Genomic DNA, 21124 nt, shown 5'->3' with positions numbered 1-21124 from the left:
CAGATTGGAAATGGTCCTGTTTAGTCTTACCACTGGACTTCCCTTTCCTCTGTGGTCATCAGTGGAAATCAAGGAGGGGCACATAAAGTGCTTCTAAGATTACAGGGATCAGAAAACTAGCCCAGTTAGACTAGGCCTGGTCCCTTCTTACTTTTCACTTCAAAGAAAACTCCCAAGAAAGCCACATAAAGCGCTCCATGGTGTCATCAATGCATTTAAGCAATGTATCTCTTTCAAACGATAAACCACCGTGGTAATAGCCCTATTGATTATGCAAAAATCATTGGGGAAGAGGTATAGAAAATAAGTATAAGTAAACATTTAATAGTGAGAGACCAAAAATAGGGTATTAAATGAAATCAGACTACTAATAGTTCCAGATATATAAATTGCAGGTTTGGCACATGCTATAGTTGTTTTAGAAGCAAAAATAACCAACCCAAGTTTGCTCAATTAGTCCAAAAGAATTTTATGTCCTCCTTTGTTCTTAATAAATGAGAAAAGCAAGTAAGCAAGGAGTTCATTAGAAAAGCATTTGTGAAACATTGATACATTTAATAACCTTCATGATTAAGAAAAACAGCCTCACTCTAAAACAGAATGTGGGGACTAATGCAACTGTGGGAACAGAACACTCATTTTAAAACAGTTATAAATTATAGTCCAATATGCATATGTATAGAGTCATATTGAATCACACTAAGAATTAATCATAAAACCTTTTTAATTTAAGTGTTAATGGTTGAGGTCCTTTGTGAGAGACTACTAAAAACTTTTAAAAACCTAGAAGAATCATTACCACATGAAACTTTTTCAAATGAAGTAAGGCATTCTTTCATCCTAATGACAGTAAAATGATTGAAATTAATAACTATTTCCTGACAATTATGTAACAGAAGTAAGCCAATCATTATCCTTTTCTTACAGTAGTTTTCTGATATAGCTATCAGAATGTGTTTAGTCAAAGCAACAATATTTAATGGTCATATGCTGTATTTATTATACATGTTAAATATAAAAAATAGCTAAGCATTTACTATAATATTACCTATTTGGAAATCTATCTACCAAACATAACTCTTTGAAACACAGAAAAGAATCAGGAAGTAAGCAAAAATAAAAAATAAAATTCATATGGTATTGTTCATAGATCAACTTATTTGCCCTGGCTTTAAACACAATTATAACCCAACTTGTACTTGACTGCTCAACCCCTTTTGGCAACCATTACAGTCTGATATTTCTGGTTCTCTGCCTTCAGGACCCATAGTAGGATTACACTTCCTCCCTCCCTTGAAGTTAGATGGAATCCTTCAAATTGCTCTGGCTAGGGGAAATTGATTGGAAAATGCAGATATTTCTCACCTTTAATGAAGAAACTGAACCTTAGGCTAGTAATTAGGCCAAGGTTACAGGACCAGTGGAGCCAGGATTATAAGCTCAAACTGTCACAAAGTCCCTCTGCTCCAAAGCCAAACTATACTGCTTCCCCATGTTGGTGTATTAACTGGTAACACATTGTTTTGGTCAGCTTTTTCTCCACTGTAACAAAAAGACCTGATAAGAGGAGGATATGTTTATTTGGCTCAAGGTTTCAGAGATCTCAGACTATGGACGGCCAACTCCATTGCTCTGGACCGTTTCATAATAGCTTCTTTATCCACACATATGGCTTCATGGTGCTCTTTGGTCTCTCTTCTTCTACTTAGTACTTCATCTTTCAGGCTTCTCCAAGTGGCTGAACTTCTCACAGATAAATAAATCTTATAAACAGTGGCTCCTGGCTGCAAGAGAAACTGTTGCAAGAGCCAGGAAATAGAAGCTTCCAGTTTCTGAAGTCCTGGGCCCAGGTCACTGGCACAACAACACTATTGCATATCTTGTTATTAGTGACACAACCACAATGTACTTCATCCAGAATGAAGAAGGGACAAAGATTCCACATCTCATAGGAGTAATATCCAAGGATATGTGGCCTTCTTAATCTGCCACACATCATAATCTGTATGAAGTTGCATAGTGTTTGTCCTCTAGCAAATGCAGTTACCAATAGTTAGCTGTTTGTGGGCAAAGGGTGAAAGATAGTTTGGGCAACTGCCAAATGAATGTCAGTGCTGTTAATATACACTAGCTAGCAGTAATATTTAGACTTATGAAGCCAGTTTAAGGGCTTACTTTTAAAAATTAGATTGATATTTGAATATTTGTTCCTAATATTAAGTTTTAATCTGGGTAATAATGTGGTAATTAAGTTAAATCTTTGGGTAGGGTAAGTAAGTGATGAATGCATTCCTTATCCTAAATCGAGGGGTCTATCAAACCACTGGAGAAGTTTACTCTTCTCTTTGAATGAAACAAAATGAAAAAATTGCATATTTATTCTCTCCAGAAATTTACTTATAGGATAATCCAGCCAAGATGAAAAGATCTTAATCTAGAAATCCAAGCTTCTTGTGGGAGTGGGAGCAGATTTCTGTGAAGGCAGATTTCATCCACAAAACTCCTTGGAAAGTTCCTTTTACTCTTATCCTCCTGAGCACAGTTTGATATATGCTTTTGTTTTCTTCCTATTTCAATATAAATTTGAGCTTGTTTTTCCAAAACCAAGGCTATTCTTTTAAGTGCCTTTAAGTGATCTTATTAGATCCACCCAGGGAGAACATGGTACTTTCTCCTAGTTGCAATTTTGTTTTACCCTTCTATTAGTTGAATGGAAACTTTAGTTTCTTACCTGCAGTTAATGTTTCTTATATCACAGAGGATTTGGAGGCTGGCCACCAAATTTGATCTCCAACATAAATTTTGTTAATACAAATGAAAATGAAGATCAAAACTACATCTATATTTTAAGTACGTTTTTAATCATTGAAATTTAGACATCTAAGATTTTATCAGAATATGTCTTTACATCTTTTTGTATTATGGTTCAGATATCAGATGTTGATACTGCAGGTTATTGGTGACAAGTATAACATTAGAGAAGTATAACATTAGAGAAGCATGGCGAGGCAAGCATATAAAGCAGGGTTTATTAAAAAGGAGTAACACAGACTTCTCCTGGGAGGGAGAAGGGGGTCATAGCTGGTATCCTGGTATCCCCAAAAGTGAGGGTGTCCTGCCCCTTTTATACATCCTAGACTCTCTTTGTTCTCCTGTTTTCTTCCCTCTTACCTCTCTCCTTCTCTCCTTCCTCCATACATGACTAGGCCCAGGAGATGGGGGAGTGGGAGGAGGTGGCCCAAAGGTGAGAAGCAGATGGGCAGGGGAATGGTCAAACATAGTAACCCAGGCAGGAAGCAGCCCAGGAGACATTAATTAACAACTTTTATAACTTCCTGTAGGGAGGGACAATTTCTGGGACAGGTTACCTTAACAAAAGTTTGGGGGGCAGGCAGATTATCTTGATAAAAGTGGAGGAAGGGCTCTGAAGACATTAACCTTTTAATTCCTCAGGGGTGGTCTCCAATTTTCCAGAACCAAATTTACCTCTATTCTCTCTGCCTATCTTGTTTTTTTTTTAATTGTTCCAAAAGGCTTCTCTATTTGTTTGGTTCTTTGGGACAGTCTTAAAGACCCTTTGATTAAATGTATCAACTGTTTTTAGCATTACTCTGTTATGGATTTTTTATTGATTTTTTTAAATAAAAGCGGAATGCATTACAATTCTTATTACACATATACAGCACAATTTTTCATGTCTCTGATTGTATATAAAGTATGTTGACACCAATTCGTGTCTTCATACATGGACTTTGGATAATGATGTCTATCACATTCCACCATCCTTGCTAATCCCCGGCCCCCTCCCTTTTCCTCCCACCCCTCTGCCCTATCTAGAATTCATCTATTCTTCCCATGCTCCACATACAAAATAATAATAATAATAAAAATAAAGGTCCCTTGCCTATCTTTAATTCTGGCTTCAATGTCCCCTAAAAGCTCACGTGTGAGACAATGCAAGAGAGCTTAGAGGTGGATTATGAGAATCTTAACCAGAGCATTAATCTGCTGAAAGGGATTAACTGGTTGGTAACTGTAAGCAGGTAGGATGTGGCTGAGGGCATACCTTTGGGGTATATATTTTGTTCCTGCTGAGTGGAGCTCTCTCTGCATCGTGGTGCCATGTTCCCAAGTGCTTTCTTCTGGCACACCATTCCATCATGATGTTCTGCCTCACCTGAGCAATGGAGTCTATGAACTGAGACCTCTGAAACCTTGAGCCCCCCAAACAAACTTTTCCTCCGCTAATTGTTTCTGTCAGGTCTTTGGTTGAAGCAGTGAACAAAAGTGACTAAAACATCTTTCATCAGCAGAGTCCTTAATGAATGAGTTTGATCCAATAGGTCTCGTGCTTACAGCTACGGAGCACACATATCACCACTCTTCCCTCCCAATGTTTTTGGAACACATCACTAATGGATCACAACACACCTTTCTGCCGAGCCCCTCCTTTGGCTTCAACAGCCACTTGCAGCAAGTGCTTCTGCAGCAACTAGCAACCAAATAAAGTTGAGGCTTCACATAAAATGTATTTGCCAGGATGGTAGTAAGATGCCCAATGATTTATACAGAGTAGGTACCCCAGAAATACATGTTGATACAATGACAAGTGGTCGCCCTTCTTTCCCACATGCAGTAACTAAAAAGCAGCTGATTCTAAGATCACTCAATTGGTTAAATATTGCATATTTTTTTTGCCCCCAGATTCAGCAGGCACCTTTTATTCCACTTTAAATTTTGAAAGTTCAAATTCTTAGATTTTTAAAGCTATTTTTATGTAAAGAAATGTTCTGAATGTCTTGATAACAGATCACAGAGCAATATCAGTTATCTGAAGTACATTTTTGAACTTCTTATTTCAGTAGGCAGCAGGCAGTTTCTGAAATATTTAACAATAGAAAGTGAGGATTTCTCGGTTTCAGCATATCCATTCAGTAGCCATGTGTTTGAATTCTGTCATCAGCTTGTTAAGAAGACCTGGAGTGTGATGCTTTACACAGCTAGATGACACTCTGTCAGGTCACTGCAAGTAAAGTGGCTTTTCATCTCTTAGGGTTTGTTACCTTTCCTGGCTAAAGGACTACTGCTGACAGCAAAGCTTCTTTATCTCTTCAGAAAATTTAAATTATTTGGGATTTTACTTCAAACCAGCCTGGCTTAATTTGATGTCAGTTCCATTTCCAAGATTTACCAAGTGCCACTTTGCCACCAAAGCTGTAAACCTATCAATAAATATTCATGCAGTCCTTTTCTGTCTGAGAGTACCAGTCAGGGTCCTCAGTGGTTTTGTGCCCCCACTCTGTTAAGTGGTTCTTTACATTTATGCTCCCCTCTGCTGGTTTCTTCAGTGGTTCGTTTATCAATTTGGGAGCAACTGCCCAGATCCTTAACAAGTTAACAATCAAAACAATTGGTGTGATAGGTCTGCCCTCAACTACTCTGGGGCATTTCCTGGGATTGCAAGACAAGCATTTGGCTCTAGTCTTAAAATGCATGTGGCAGAGGCCAAAGCTTGATACAGTGTCCTATTTCATAGCCCTGCTTATTGCTTTCCCTTTGAAATACATTTAATTGTCTTTTTCCTGCTGTGCAAACTCAACCCCCCAAAATGGCCTTCTTTGCTCTGTCTTTGATGAATCTGACAATTGCCTTATCTTGCTTTTTTTCATTTTGCTAGAAGCAAGTTCAATCCAAAAGTTAATTGAAGTTGCAGGGTTTTGCAAATAGTGATTTATTTTAGAAACTATAAAGAATTCTTAAGTCAGAGTTCACCACCAAAACTGAGTCACTGGTTTTAACTTTAAAATATTTTCTAAATTAACACCCATACAAAAAATAAATCTATCTGGGATAGAAATTTTTTTTTGTGTGAAAGTTTAACATTCATCAAGTGTTCTGTGGATCAACTGTTTACTTTTGTATGTAAGCTTTATACACATTTTATTTAGCTGTCAAAAAAAATTAACTAGTGTGTATGTTATGACTGAGCTCTCATAACCTACCAGTGTTTCTCATAAAGACAGTCTATATATCACTAGATTTTGCAAATGACTCTTTCTTCAAGACTATTTTGAAGCATTAATTAAAACTTTTTTGCTTGATCAAAGATATGATTTTCTAAAGCATATGGTGTACTAGATACTTGCTATGAAATATAAAATTTGGGGAATTCAAGTAGCTTATAAAATTAATGAAGCCTGGAATTATGAAGAAATCTTTATAACTTATCCAAGAAAGTTTAAATGTAATACTTAAAAATATACCATTCTTTATTAAATTTAGTTCTCAACTAGAAATTTGCTTCATTCTTAGTTATTAACTGTACCATATAATATTATTTATGTTAGAATAATGATTTTCTTTTGAATATTGGCTATGCTAAAAGTAATCAGGAATTGCTTTTGATCTATTCCCTTCAATTTTGTTACACATATTAGATTAATAAAATTATGTGGCTGTCTTAGTTTGCTAGTGCTGCCTTAACAAAATACCAAGACTGGATGGCGTAAACACTAGCAATTTGTTTTCTTCCAGTTCTGGAGGCTAAAAATCCAAGTCCAAGTTATTGGCAAGTTTGGTTTCTTCTGAGGCCTCTCTCCTCGGCTTGCAGATGGCTATCTTCTTGCTGTGTCCTTACTTGGACACCCCTTAGTGTGTGTATTGTCTTTGTCCTAATCTCTTCTATGAGCACACCAGTCATGTTGGATTAGGGCCCACTCATATGACCTCATTATATCTTAATTTTGCCTTTAAAGAACCCATCTCCAAATATGGCCACATTCTGAGGGTTAGGAACTCAGAAAGTGAATTTGGCATGGCGGGGAACACAATTCAACTCATAACAACAGCATTGCAGAAAGTATTCCAGACTCAAGGCATGTGATAAACTTGCTTTTAAATATTGTGAAGAAAAAGTCACTGGGAAGGGTGTGATATATTATTGAAAGGAAAAACAAGAATATGTTGGAATATGATTCAGCCTTCTCCTGATTTGTTTCCAGCCCTCTTGATTTGGAGTGGGTAGAAGTAGGGTTGCCAGATAAAACACTGCATGCCTTGTGAATCTGAACTTCAGATAAATGGCAAATCTTTTTTTTTTTAGTATGGTCCAAAATAGTATTTATCACTTGTCTAAAATTCAAGTTTAACGAGGCATCCTGTGTTTTTATTTGCCTGATCTATCAGCCCTACACATACTGCTCGTATCTAATATATATATATATATATGATGATTTCATCCAGGAAAAGGCACCAATTCAGTCCACTAGTAAACAAACAGAAAAATATGAGCAATAGAGCTGTTTTCTTTCAAGTTGATTTTATTTTTAATTTCCTGATTCTTCAAACATACTGAGTGCTAACTAAGTATCAGGTATACTCCTAGGGACAGGGCATACACTAGTGACTAGTAGGGCTAATCCTTCCTTCATGGTGCTTTTAGTCTAGCAGGAGAGGTGGGCAATGATTAAGATAAGGAACTACTCCAATTTGAGAATCATGAGCAAGTAATGATTTCCTTAAATCTTAATGTTACACCATACACAAGTTTAATTTCAGATGTATCATACACCTAAACATTAAAGACAAATTATAAAGTTCTGGGAGGCAGCACAAGATATCTTCAACTTGGGGAAGAAGTACAAAATATTTCTTAGAAAGGACACATGAAACAATAACCATAAAAATTGGCAAGTGCACTAAATCAAAATTTAAAACTTCTGTTTTTAAAAAGACATTAAAATAGCCAGATATAGCAGTGCATGCCTATAGTCCCAGTGACTTGGGAGGCTGAAGCTGGAGGATTGCTTGAGCCTAAGAGTTTGAGGCCAGCCTGGGCAACATGATGAGACTCCATTTCAAAAAAAGGAAAAAATAATTAATAGATAAGTCACAGACTGGGAGGTGATATTTCTGAAAAAAAATATCTGAATCCCAAATATACAAAGGTCTTGAATCCCATATATACAAAGAACTCCTACACCTCAATAACAAACAAAAGAAACTAATTTTAAATGAGCAGAAAATCTTAATATGTAATAATAATTTACTTCATTGATTCAAACAGTTTCAATTTAGTGGAGCAAATAGCTTTTGGGTTATTTTGTATATTAAAGGAAGTGGGGAACAATTTTAAACAAGGAGGGGCAGTAAGCTTTAGATAATAAAAACCTGAGTATGCACCACCTGGTGGCAGAGATTTTGAATTGCAACTTGAATTTGGGTTTTCATTGTTTTTATTTTGGAGATTTGACAAGTTTTGAAGATTTAACCTGCAAAAATATACTTGTAAACAAAAAGAAACCATAGAAAAATTAGGTTTTTTTCATAATAAAGTCCAACCAAAAAAAACCCAAGGTCTATTTGCTTATTTTGCATTGAAAATGTCTATTAATAATTATGAATCAATAAAGATCATATAATGATAGACAGCCAAATATCTGTTGGGTAGAGTTTTAGTTGACTGTTAATATAATAAGTTAATTATAAATTGATTGCTTGTGTACCATGTATTCAACGTATAATATTGCATTTAATCTTCCTAAGAAATCTATTAAGTACAGACACATCCCCATGAAATATCTCCATGGTTAACATTTTCTCAGTAGAAAAATCACTTTAATTTTAATAACCAAGCCTCAGAGAAAACATTTATCTCTCAATACAATATTTTTGTGAGTCTCTTCCAAAGGTGGAAAAAGAAGTAAAGTCAGTGAGATAAATGTTTGCAAAGAGAGAGAAGATATTATTTAATTCAAGGAAACTTTAGAAAATAACCCTTGAAACAACTTACAACCTAATCATTTTTTGTTATATCCATACCTATGAATTTTAATGTATTTTCATTAAATGTTGAGAAATTGTTACAGATCTTACAATGCATTCTAATCTTTTTTTTCTTAATTGAAAATATCCCCTTATTAGCGTTTTCATGTAGAACCTCAGATTTTAAGTAGTTTACTGCTGCTAATCTGAAGATGACTCTATAGGACCATTCATTTACTGTTCTATGAGCAAAGCTCATGGAGATTACCTGAATTTGCAGGAGTTAGATGTGGAGCTACCCTGGCAGTGTGGTTCAACAGGCTGTTTTCTAACCACGAGGAGACAGTTTCCATTTTGTCTGTTATTGTATGCTTCAATCATACAGAGTGTGCCCTATTTATCCAAGTTCTTGGTTATTAGTTTGGTAGGCTACTAGATGAATATTTAATCCAAAATGGAGTTCTGTGGCTAATTAGATTGGGGAAATGCTAAATTACTTTTCAGAGAAAAATTATGATTCTCTAAGATTGGTAGAAGGATTTTCCAGACTTTTTCTTTTAAATTCGTACAGATAAGGAATGAGTTTGGTTACATAAAACATATAACATGTATACACCATACTGTGTGTGCATGTGTGTATATAAATGCCTTGTAACATATCCGGCTTAAACAGATATATTTATTTGTCCCACAAAACAAGGATCCTGGGGCAGGGAAGCCCATGGCCTGGTTTTTTCTCTTTCCTTCCCTGCTCAACTGTTTACACAAGCTGGCAGTCACACTCATGGGCGGCATCTGATGGACACCAGATTTTGCTCCCCTCTGGGCCTGCAATTGAATTCCAGGGAGGAAGGAAAAGGAAATGAAAGAGGCAGCCCCAACACTCCCACCCACATTTCCCTGACCAGAGCTATATCACCTGACCACCTCACATGACCATCCTGAGCTGCTCAGAGCCTGCGAATTGGGTTTTGTTTTGTTTTGCATTTAAGCCTCTGTTGCAGTGAGTTATGATGTGGTGATAAGCCACAAAGGCTGATTTCTTGCTCACATGACATGTCATCAGCTGTACGCTAGCTAGGACTCTGCTCAATGTGTCTTCTATATTTTGGGTTCCAGGCTGAAGGTGCAGCCCTTTTGGGCCATGCCCTTTCCATGATAGAGGGAAAAAGGAGATGGCAGAATCATGTGATCATTCTTCAAGATACTGCTCAAAAATGGCATCTGTCAATTCCCCCCAATTTCCATTGGCCAGAGCACATCACATGCTACAGCTGATGTCAATAGTGCAAGGGACTATAATCCTCTAACAAAAAATGGGTTTCAAGTACTTAACAATGAAATCTATCCTATATAACATAAGCAGGCAAGGGAGAATAGGTGAGGGAATGGAAGTTTAGTTAGACACCCATGGCTTCTGCCACCAGACACACACACTAACTTTTTACTTATTTTCCAGAGCATTTCACAAGATAAGTATTTACATCCTTTGTTAACTGTGGTCTTGAGCCACGTTATTCATTATGTCCCTTTAATGAAATAACTACCTATAGAAAAATCTTGTACAAAGTAACCTTTAATCTGTGTCACAGATGATTAATATAAAATTTCTTCCATAAATTAAAATCCACTATTAAGTCAAGGTAATAAACATGAGTAGAACTCATTTTTAAACCAGAATTTCAGAAAATATTATCATATTTAGTTATTAAAGTTTTTTTTTCTTTTCTTCTGAATCAGGTGCTATCATACCATGCAACATGTTCAAAAGCTGAAGTTGACAAGTTTAAGGTAAGGAAGGAAATAATTGCACTATTAATGCATAAAATTAAGCTTTGCCTGGCCTCCTGACCCTTTGTCACTTGCCTCTATAAAATTAGTCCTGCCCTCTGGGAGTTGAAGGACTAGAACTGGGCAATGTGTTTGGATACTTCCATTTTCAAGGGGAAGAGAACTTATATATAACTGAGTAGCACGCTCATGATCTCTTAAATGATTCATTATTTCTTCCCATTTATTAAGTAAGCAGGATGGGGGGCGGAATCTGTGATATGGTAACAATTAGGACACCTGGTTTTGTCATTGGGTTTATGTCTAATTTACTGTTCATTTGCAATTGTACCAGGCAGCGTTTAGCAAAGGCCAAAACATAGGAGATACTGATTTTCATCATTTTGAAAGTCTTGGTGTCTTCATTTTTCTATTGATTGATTGATGATTGATTGATTGATTGATTATACCATGAACTAAACCCAGGGGTACTTAACCACCCAACCATATCCCCAGCCCTTTTTTTTTTTTTTTTAATTTTGAGACAGGGTCTCACTAAGTTGTTCATGGCCCCACTAAGTTGCTGAAGTTGGCTTTGAACCTGCAATCTCCTGCCTCAGCCTCACTGGGACTACAGGCATGTATCACTGTGCCCAGCTGGTGTCTTCATTTTTAACTTTTTGTGGAGGTTTAGAGAATCAGCAGGAAAATCTACCACAGCCATAAGAAAGATCATATTATGTACTGTAATATTTAATATGTAATATTTCTCGGTGATGGCTTTTCTTCCAACTGTCACATTTACATATAAATGCATGCATTTATCCTTCTGGGGGGAAAAATGGTACAGAGGCCTTTGGATGCAATAATTGAATCAGATTATTAGAAATGAATTAGATGAGCAAAAAAAGGGGATAAAGACCCCAAACACTAAGGGTAGGGATAGGAGAATTCCTCAGAAGGGCTGCACAACTACAGCAGGTATATGATAAGCTGCTTGGGATCCATCCAAGGATGTGATTTAATATTGGTTAGACAGATGCTTAGGGAAAAGACCCACAATGGTACCCCCAGATAAAAAGGTGAGATGGTACCAGCAAGAGGTGACTGCTGACAGCAGAGGAAGGATATGGAGCAACAAAAACCACAACAGTTGGGGCCCTGGTAAAGCAAACATCCTGCATATTATTTTAATTTGTTTTCTGTTACTATTAAAAAAAATACCTGAAACAGTCATTTATCAAGAGTAGAGGTTCATTAGCTCATAGTTCTTGAGGCTGAGAACCCCAAGAGCATGGTACTGGTATCTGCTCAGCCTCTGGGGAGTGCCTTCTTGCTGCTTCAAAACATGGCAGAGGATATCACATGGCAAACAGAGCAAGCATGCCAGAAAGATCTGCTCTGTGACAAAGCCACCTTTGAAATAAGCCAATAATCTATTAATAAGTGAATGGATCAATCCATTCATGAAAGAAGAGCTCTCATACCCACTAACCTCCCAAAGCTCCCACTTCCCAACACTGTTCCACTGGGGACAAAATTTGGGAGACACAGTCACACTATAGCACACACTGACTAGAGCGTGAGCTCCTTCAAGGCATAGCTTTCCATATGTTTGTGTTCCCAGCTCTCTCTCTCTATTGCCTTTTATATTTCTTGGAATATAGTAACACCGAATAAACACTTGTTGAGTGGATGAATGAATGAATGGCTAAATAAATCCAAAGAGCGTCCACATTCTAAAACACAAAACAGTCATTAATAAAATGTTAGAAACATGGTAATACATGATCATTTCATGCTCTTCATATTTTACTTAAGTTATATAAATGTTATAGATATTTTTATCAAAATATTTAAAGCTTTTTCACTTTAAAAACTAATAAACTTTAGTATGCAAGTATTAGAACATGGCATGGGTATCCATAAATATGTACATAAAATATTTGTACATGAAATTTTATGCTTTTATGATAAGTTAAAAAGTTTAGTTACCTAGAAGTCTTATTTGTGAAAACACACAAATTCCTTCTAAAATGCTTATATAATGTTCTATTATTGTATTTTTGCTATTATTATAATTATCATCATGGCTAAAGAGGTAAGGACAGACAGGGAGAAAAACAGCAAAGCTCACAATGAACTAAATATGACTTTAAGAGCTACTTAATAGGTGCTGTCCAGAGCCATAGCAGGCCAGAATCCATAGAGGTTAACTTTCTGGAGGTTATTGACCTACATTCAGGCTTAATTCTTTGCTTAGAATAAGGGAAACTCCATTGTCTTAGAGTTTGCTACACTTTTTTTATTGTTACTTCACAAACATACTAAAAATATGAAGTATTTAAATTTGAGAACAAAGGGTTATTTCATCTTAAATATCAAGATTATTAACTTAACTGATTTACTCCAGATTTTATCCTGAAAGATATTAGCTGGTATCTTATTACAATGTAATTGAGATATAGTAGATAATTTTAACCAAATGGCTTTTTCTTTATATATAATGTAAATAAAACATTATCATAATTGGTAGCTGATGTCTATTATAACTGTGGCAATAACATTAAAATGTAGTGAGCTTAAAATAATCTTGCACACAGTGAAAAGCATTTACAAAAATTCCAGGCTGGAGTAAAAGCAATGGCAGTTTTCCCCTCTACAGCTCACTGAGTAACAGTAATGAAATGCTTTGTTTTGGCCAGTATATACAGACAATCCATATTTACATTCAAATATATTGTAACCTTTGCTACCTGCAGTACTGTTTAACAAAGATAGTGATTAACAACAACAACAACAAAAAAGTGCAGCAATTGGAAATCTGAAATTAGATTTAACAGGAGATTTCATGAGCTAAAGGATAACTGAGTCCCAGTGCAATTGATTATGCTTAGCTGGGATCAGTGATCAGTGATTCAGAGATTAAGCCAGAGTTTGAAAAGAAACTGATGTCATCATCTAATGCTCCAAAAGACCTGGAGGTTCATACACACACACATCTAAGAGACCTCAGTGGAAGCCCAGGCTGCCCCAGATGTATCATAATGGGATTTGAGTATGAAAACCTTTCTAGAAGTGTCTAGAACTGTCCAACTGGAATTCTACTCATCCAAGAATGTCAAAACCTGGGATTCCATTTCCTAGTTCTTATATATCAAAAAAGAGTCCTATTTGTGGGCTACTTACGAAAAGATCACAGAAATTCCTGGAACTGAATGAACTAGCTATTGTTGATTTTTTTTAAGACTGATTCAGGCTATAATGTTAATAAATTATTCTTTATGGGTTGATTGCCTTGTGCATCTAATGAGGAAACCAGAGTCTGAAGAGTGCTCTTTATCATCATTAACATTTACTGATCTTCCATGAACTTGAAATAAGAAAGTTGTATACAGAAAATTTGTGCAGATTTTAGTGCCTGTTTATATCTCTTCCACTCTATGGTAACAGGAATAATGTATAAAGACCATATTGACAATTAGATCTCTTTGAAGATGGCTGGTTTAAAGGCTTTTAATAACCTGAAGATGCCAGCTGTGATAACATAAGAAAATGAGTTTAGTACACCAATTATATGCTCCTGTGATTTTATGTACTTTCCTTGGATTCCAATGCGGTGGACAGACCAAACGGTTATCACTATAAACTGCCAGTTTACCAATTAAAACCAACTCATGGACATTCTTGTGTTATATTGCCATCTTCTATCATCCCTTCTTTCAATTCAGAACTGCATAGGTTACAGCTACAATCAGAGATGAACTCGTTTACAGCACCGTAACTACCTCAGTAATTAAATGCCAATAACTCAAGTTGGCTGTTTGGGTTCGGACTACTTCTTACATATTTCAAATTTCAATGTTAATGCCTAGGTCGCAAATTAATACCCTGGTAAAGTATAAAACAAAGTACCAAGAACAGACACTTCTTGTGGCCTTTACATACTGAAATAAGAACAGCTGCCTCAAAAATTGGATCTTATAGCCTCCTCCTCAGACTGAGTAAAGGGATGTGATTTTCTAATCTTTATTGTTATTATTAAATAATCTCCATTTGGGAAGAAACTTTTATCCATGAAATATCTCATGCATATAGTAAGAAGCATCAGGCAACAGGCCTACTAGCCAGTGATGCCAGTAGATGTGCCCACACGAGGGCCCCTGCAGGAGCAGGCAGGAGTGGAGCTGCCACAACCCCCTGCTGGGGAAGCCTTTCCTCCAGTGGTTGCTCCTCTCCCTAATTGGCACAAAGGTGCCACTTGGGCTAGCCACTGCCCTGGCCACTCTTTGCCAGGTGTGGAAGGGCCACTCCTTGCAGTAGTCCCTTGCAGAGGAGGAATGTGCTCTGTAGGAAGCAAGTAACATCATGGCATTTACCCAAGCCCAGGGCATCAGGGAAAGTTGAGAAGGGGAGGTGGAGCCAGGCACCGCAGAGGCCTCTGCAGAGGTTCTTCTGAAGCCCAGGGGGATCTAGGACTTCAGTGTCTGAGAGGGACCCAGAGCTTTCTCTTGTTTCTCTACAGTCTCAGTTCTCAGTTTATGAAATGCTACCTTCAGAACTCTCAGAAATGGTTTCCAGTTCACCTCAGCTTATTTCTAAGGATGTATCAAAAATTGCTTGGCAGCAGTATGCATGGAATTTGGGTATCACTTTAAATCTAACCTCTTCTGTCTTTTTCCTTGTCCCCGCCTCTTGAATTTAAGGGGTTGCTTTGACTTTAAATAGTATTTATGCCAAGTTTAATATCCAAGTTTTTTTTACCAGCAGGGAAAGTTATTGAACCTTCACCAGGAAATTGACTGCAGAGGAAACAGCTGCCTCAGCACACTAAAGGGCACCCTCTGCTCCCAAGGAAGGGCCAGCAGGGCCTGCACTGCTCAGGACCACCCATAAATATGAGGCATGCTTTGTGCTCAAATGTCTGATTCTCTTTATGAATTGTGTCTTAATCAAATGCCACATCAGAAAAAAGATGGTTGTACTTTGTCACTCTTGAGCATTGAAGATGCTGGGGCGGGGGTGGTGTGAGGGAGCCCCGTCTGCAAGCCCAGGCTGGCCTTTCCTACTGCTGAGCTAAGCGGCTGCGAATTGAGGGCCCTTCAAGGACCCACCTGACCCAAATACATCCTGGGATGACCCTGACCTCCCCTCAGATCAACTTATACAGCCACAATTTGTCACTTCTCTCCATTTGAAAACAAAGCAGGGACAGCTCTCCAGAAGGTCACTATGAAGGTCTCCTTTCCCTGGAGGAAGAATGGGCCTGGAAGTCTTCCTCCCACCTTTCTCCAGCCCCTTCATTAAAACAGGGGAGTTCCTGCATTCCCCACATGTCACACTGGGAGGCCCACGGACTGAACCTGAGGCAGTGAAATAAAGAGCTGTTCATTTTTGGTTTCAGAGTGTCAGGAAGCAGAGCAGTGACAAGTCCAAAATGCTCTGTGCCCAGCCATAAATAGCATGGCCCAGTGAAGCCCTGATCCCTGAACCATGAAGGGAACTACAGAGGCCAAAGGCATTGGAACCTTCCAGAACATTGGGGCATTTGGGGCTGATTCACTCTACCTCCTTATTGGTTTCCCTCTGATTCAAGCTGTGTGTAACTAGATGTGAGCAGGTAGCCCCTCACCTCAGTCATAATGTTTGGCATTTCCTCCACCGATGGTTCAGTACACACAGAAGCTACGGCTGCCCGTTCCTTGCCCTCACTTTGAAGCTGCGTGCTTTGGATATAATTGCATAGTCACCACTGATCCTCTCCACAACACCCTCAGGTGCTGTCCCATCCATTTTGTTTTGGGACCCCCCCCCCTGCTCCTCCCTGCAGACAGTGGTTGCACACTGAACTCCTGGCTGGTCTCCCTGCCTCCTTCTCTCAACCCTCTCCTAAATCCAGCCCAAACCCTGCTGCCAGATGAACAGTTCCTTTCCATTGGTACCTGGTTCTTGCTCACAAAGCTTAGCATTTTCTATAAACCTCTAGATTCTACTTGAGTTCTTTAATTTGGCATTAGAAGTACCCTGAACTCTGAACTCCAGTTCACTTTTCCAGCCTGTTTCCCACACTTCCACTTCCCTGCCCTTCACTAGTTCTATTTGATGTCTTCTGCTGCCCCCTGTCCTGTCCTAACTTTGTTCCCATCCTTCTCTTCGTCTTTGCTTATTTAAAGTCCTAACAGCCAGGTGCTATGGTGTCATCCTAGAAAGACCCTGTTTTGAATAAAAAATAAATAAAAAGGGCTGTGGATGTAGCTCAGTGGTAGAGCAGACCCGGGTTCAGTCCCCAGTATCATTATAAAAAAAAAAAAAAAGTCATAACAATGCATAATCCATCTGACCCTGCTCAGTTGCCCCTCTGTCCATGAGCCATCCCATCTGTCCTTTGGGTAAAAGGGATGCTCTCATTTGCCATTCATTCCATCACACCTGCCAGTTTCTACCTTGCAATTCAAATCTTGGTACACCTATCAGATGAAATGGTTAAACTGGGATCATTTTCAGGACAGAATCCTTATCTTATTAATTTTTATAAACTTTTTTCATCCTCAACCTTTATTTGTACCTGACTGCAAGAGAAGTTTCTATCTTGTGACCAAATTCATTGAAATGTTTGCCATTTTTATGGCAGAGGAAATTATAATGTGTGGGTAGAATCTGAAGCAGCAATCTATGACAAGAAAAATATCTGAAAATTTTGTCTCAATCTTTGCTTGATGTTGCTTAAAACCCCTTATTTTAGGATCTTGGTTGTCAGTTTCCTGTTTTCTCTGGGCAACCTAAACAATTCAAAAATAAAGAAGCTAATTTTCTGTGTCTAGGATAATGCTGGCCCTTTTTAGTGCTTTGTAAGGACATCGTCTTTCTTCCCTGCTGTGGGCAGAGAGGCCTCTTGCCATTAGTTTTTAGTTGATTCAGCAATTTCTTTACTGTTAAATAAGATTCACCCATGTATCCTGCTTTTACAACTCTGCTGACTAAATTTTTTTAAAAACTATTATTTTCTTGATCCTAAAAAGCCTAATATTTTTTTACTTGTATTTGTATTCACTATTTTGTATAGTTCTATATTCTGTCTCACCTACCTATTTTTGAAATCACATTCTGATTTGGTAGTTCTTCATGTTTCAGATCCATCCAAAATCTTAAAGATGTTCGTGAATCATGATTCTATTGGTCCTCAGGCACCACAGAGTGAAACACAAAATGAGTGGAGAATGACTGACCTAAGGGTTTCCTGCAGTCTCAAGAGATAGAGCTCTCCCTTTATGCAGTCTTTGTAAGACCATGGGTACAATAGTATAAGAGTGAACAAATGTGTAGACAAAGCAGCTCCCAGACCTCTTAGTTCATTGTAAATTTCTGGGCTTCAAGTTTCCTCATCTGCAAAACAAAGCCATTTCCAGCTATAAAATACTATAATTTTATGAGCCTATAAAATTTATCTCTAACAGGGAAGGGGGAAATAAAACAAAGCAACATAAATGTTGACAAAACATCTTGTTTTTTTATGATTTCGAATACTCAAAGGTTTGAATTTAAATTCTGTTTAAGAATTTGGGTATCAGGTAGAAGACTTGGCTCAGCTTGACTTAATTATATTTTATAAGTAATTTTCAAAGCCTCTCGTGACTATATTATATAATGTGATAATACTCATGAGGAAGTTAATGATTATTTTGGATAAGACAAGAGTCTTTATCTCAGTATAGAAACTGTACACTAACACTACCTATAAAAAAGCGTTTAGCAGGCTGGGGCTGGGGCTCAGTGGTAGAGTGCTTCCCTAGCACTTGTGAGGCACTGGGTTCAATCCTCAGCATCAAATAAAAATAAATAAATAAAATAAAGGTTGAAAAAAAAAGAATGCTTTAAAAATATTTTAAAAAGCATTTAGTAATACAATGTACATAAAAAATAAAAAAGTCTTCACATCATTATTCAACTTGAGCCTCTCAACTCTTGCAGTTTTAGCATATTTCCATTGTACAGATGAGGCAAGAGACAGAGGACCAGGAAGAAAATGGACCCATCTGCTTCAGTTTTTCCTCTGCAGTATTTTGACCTTGTAGACAACACTGCTGTTCAAGTGGCTGAGTAGGAAAATGGATGCAGTGTCATGGAAATTTATCCTTAAGTCATTTCTTGTGATTCAGCAATTATTCTTGGAAACTTCATGGTATTTTGACAGTTTGGGTTTCAAACAAGCATGAATGGTGATGATGACTGACAAAGAATTTTTGGTTGAACTTAACATAGACATTTTAAAAGACTGTTCATAGTTCTCTGTGTGCAATTAATGGAATGCTGTTTTATTAGGAACTTCTCTGGGGTGGTGTCATCCATGTGACTCTTGCACTGGGGTTTCAGGGTGCTTAGAAACTCAAGGACATTGGAAACAGCAAGCATTATGGGGACGTTGTATCATTCTTAGCAAGAAGCTGTATGTATGATCCATTATTCTGACATGCCGCCTGTCTTCCTTAGTCCGATTGGCTATCTAGCTCTATAGAAATCTCTCAACATCTGGAAAGCTAAAAAAAAAAAAAAAAAAAAAAGCAGTCATACTTTATTATCCTGCTCTCTCCAGGCCTGCCAAGTACCTTCAGAAAGATAACAAGGATATGAGATTGTGAACATCAGTTTAATGATAAAGCACTTGTCAGGAGATAAAGTCTTATGTTTAAGGCGTAAGAACTTATGAATTGGCAACTGTTTAAGGGAAGATATGAAGACTGTGGGACTGGCTTTATATTTGTTTTAACATTTTCTATAGAGATACTTGGTATTAGAAATATCATGCATGGTGCTCTGAGAGGTGATGATTTTAGCATAAGGTAAAAATTTTGTAAAAATTGAAGTTGTTATTCTGAATTAACCCCTGACACCATCTCAACTTCATGTGTGATTATGTGCGTGTGTCTGTGTACCCACCCACTTGCTTCAACTTAAAGGGTTTGTGATTCAGAGTTTCAATTCTGGCTTTAGGAAAGTGCCTCTTAGCAATTCATTGTCTCCAAAGAGATAAGCAGATAGAAAACCTGTGAAAAAATAGTGTCTGAGATGAAACACTTTGGCCACTGGGTGCCATCCTTGCTCCACGAAAGAATTTCCTGAGCCATGTTTTTTAAAGAAAATGGTTAAAACCCCAAAAGATAGTAATTTAAAAGTAATTTCAAGATATAATAATGTTTGTGTGTGTGCATGACCTGGAATACATTATGACACGGGCAGCTTATTCATTTGCCCAGGTGCAAGGTGGAGGGGACTGGGAGACTGTCCCCTTTGGTCTAGCTATAAGAATAAAGCCAGGGTGAGGCCCTCCTGCTTGCTGTACCCCAGCGAGGCAGCCTGAGATGGCAGGGGAGGCAGCATGCAGGGGCTGGGGATTGATGACTAGTGCTGTAGGTGTCTGGAGGTCAGTGGGCGAGATGCCCCATTCATTATTTTATTGTTATGTGTAATTGCAGCATGCCTGTATGGTGGAGCTTGAGCCTAGCTGTCTGTGTGGCTGTATTCTAACCCTTCAATTGCATTCCTGTCATGGCCAGAGCTGGTGGAGCTATTATGCACTCCTGCCCTTCCAGAATGCTGCATGTTGATGCAATAGTAATCCTGCTTTGCTGTTTTATAAACAATTCATGGATTTTACAAAGCACCACCTTACCAGGTGTCAGAACATCCAGAGTCAATGACAATTATCTCTGCAGGATTTTGCTGTCTTTGAATTTGAGACTCATGTACATAAAACTAAGGAATAAAACTCACCATTATGAGGAAGAATAGCCACAAAGACTATTCTAAGACTGTCATGTAACTCAGGCTGATGTTTCCATCCAGGGTCCCCAACATTTGGTTGGTACTAAAGGGAATTAGGTAGTTAACAATTAAGAATTTTAATAAAAATTGAAAATCTGTTGGGCTGGGGATGTGGCTCAAGCCCTCGCTGGGCATGCGCGGGGTGCTGGGTTCGATCCTCAGCACCACATTAAAATAAAATAAAATAAAATAAAGATGTTGTGTCCACCGAAAACTGAAAAATAAATATTAAAAAGTTCTCTCTCTCTCTCTCTCTCTCTTCTCTTCTCTCTCTCTCACTCTATTAAAAAAAGAAATTGAAAATCTGTAATTGTCTCACTATAACATTCTAGAAGCCTTTCTATAAGACCACATTATAGAAGGAATCTAAGCTTAAAAACAGATTTTACCTTACAACCTGAGGTGGGTACCACAGCAACTGGCCTCATAATTGACCCTAGAAGCTGTCCCAGAGTGGCATGCCCTGGTACTCCGAACGGCTCCGTGTAATCCAATCCACACCCCTCTATGAAAGGAGGCAGGATGAGAAAGGCTCGTGAGAACTTACAGACTCAGGCTTTTCTCAGCCTATCCAGGGATAAGAAGCTTAAATACCATTCTGTGGCTAAGTATCTGCAGGTGGATGGACTTTAAAATACATTTCCTGGGCTTACTTAGGATAACATGGTACCAATCATTCTACGCTTTCAAATGTCATTATTTAGTAAGAGTGGTGCTATTGTAGCTGCAGTCTCCTTATTGATTCCCATGAGCTTTCATAGCTCTCATTTCA

General features: G+C 37.9%; 1 protein-coding gene across 1 annotated transcript in view; it reads left to right on the top strand.

Moving 5' to 3' along the window:
* Positions 1–21124, top strand: part of Pde11a (phosphodiesterase 11A) — a 381530-nt gene that overhangs the window by 235839 nt on the left and 124567 nt on the right. Inside the window, exon 10 of the mRNA XM_046447555.2 lies at positions 10504–10554. Coding sequence (XP_046303511.1) covers positions 10504–10554 — 51 coding nt within the window. The remainder of the gene's footprint in view (positions 1–10503; positions 10555–21124) is intronic.

Source organism: Marmota monax, unplaced genomic scaffold (assembly GCF_021218885.2).
Source record: "Marmota monax isolate L192 unplaced genomic scaffold, Marmota_monax_Labrador192_F-V1.1 WCK01_AAM20220418_F8-fsc00007, whole genome shotgun sequence".
Classification (NCBI taxonomy): domain Eukaryota; kingdom Metazoa; phylum Chordata; class Mammalia; order Rodentia; family Sciuridae; genus Marmota; species Marmota monax.
Note: the sequence above shows the minus strand (reverse complement) of the source record. Positions and strands in the feature narration are given on the sequence as shown.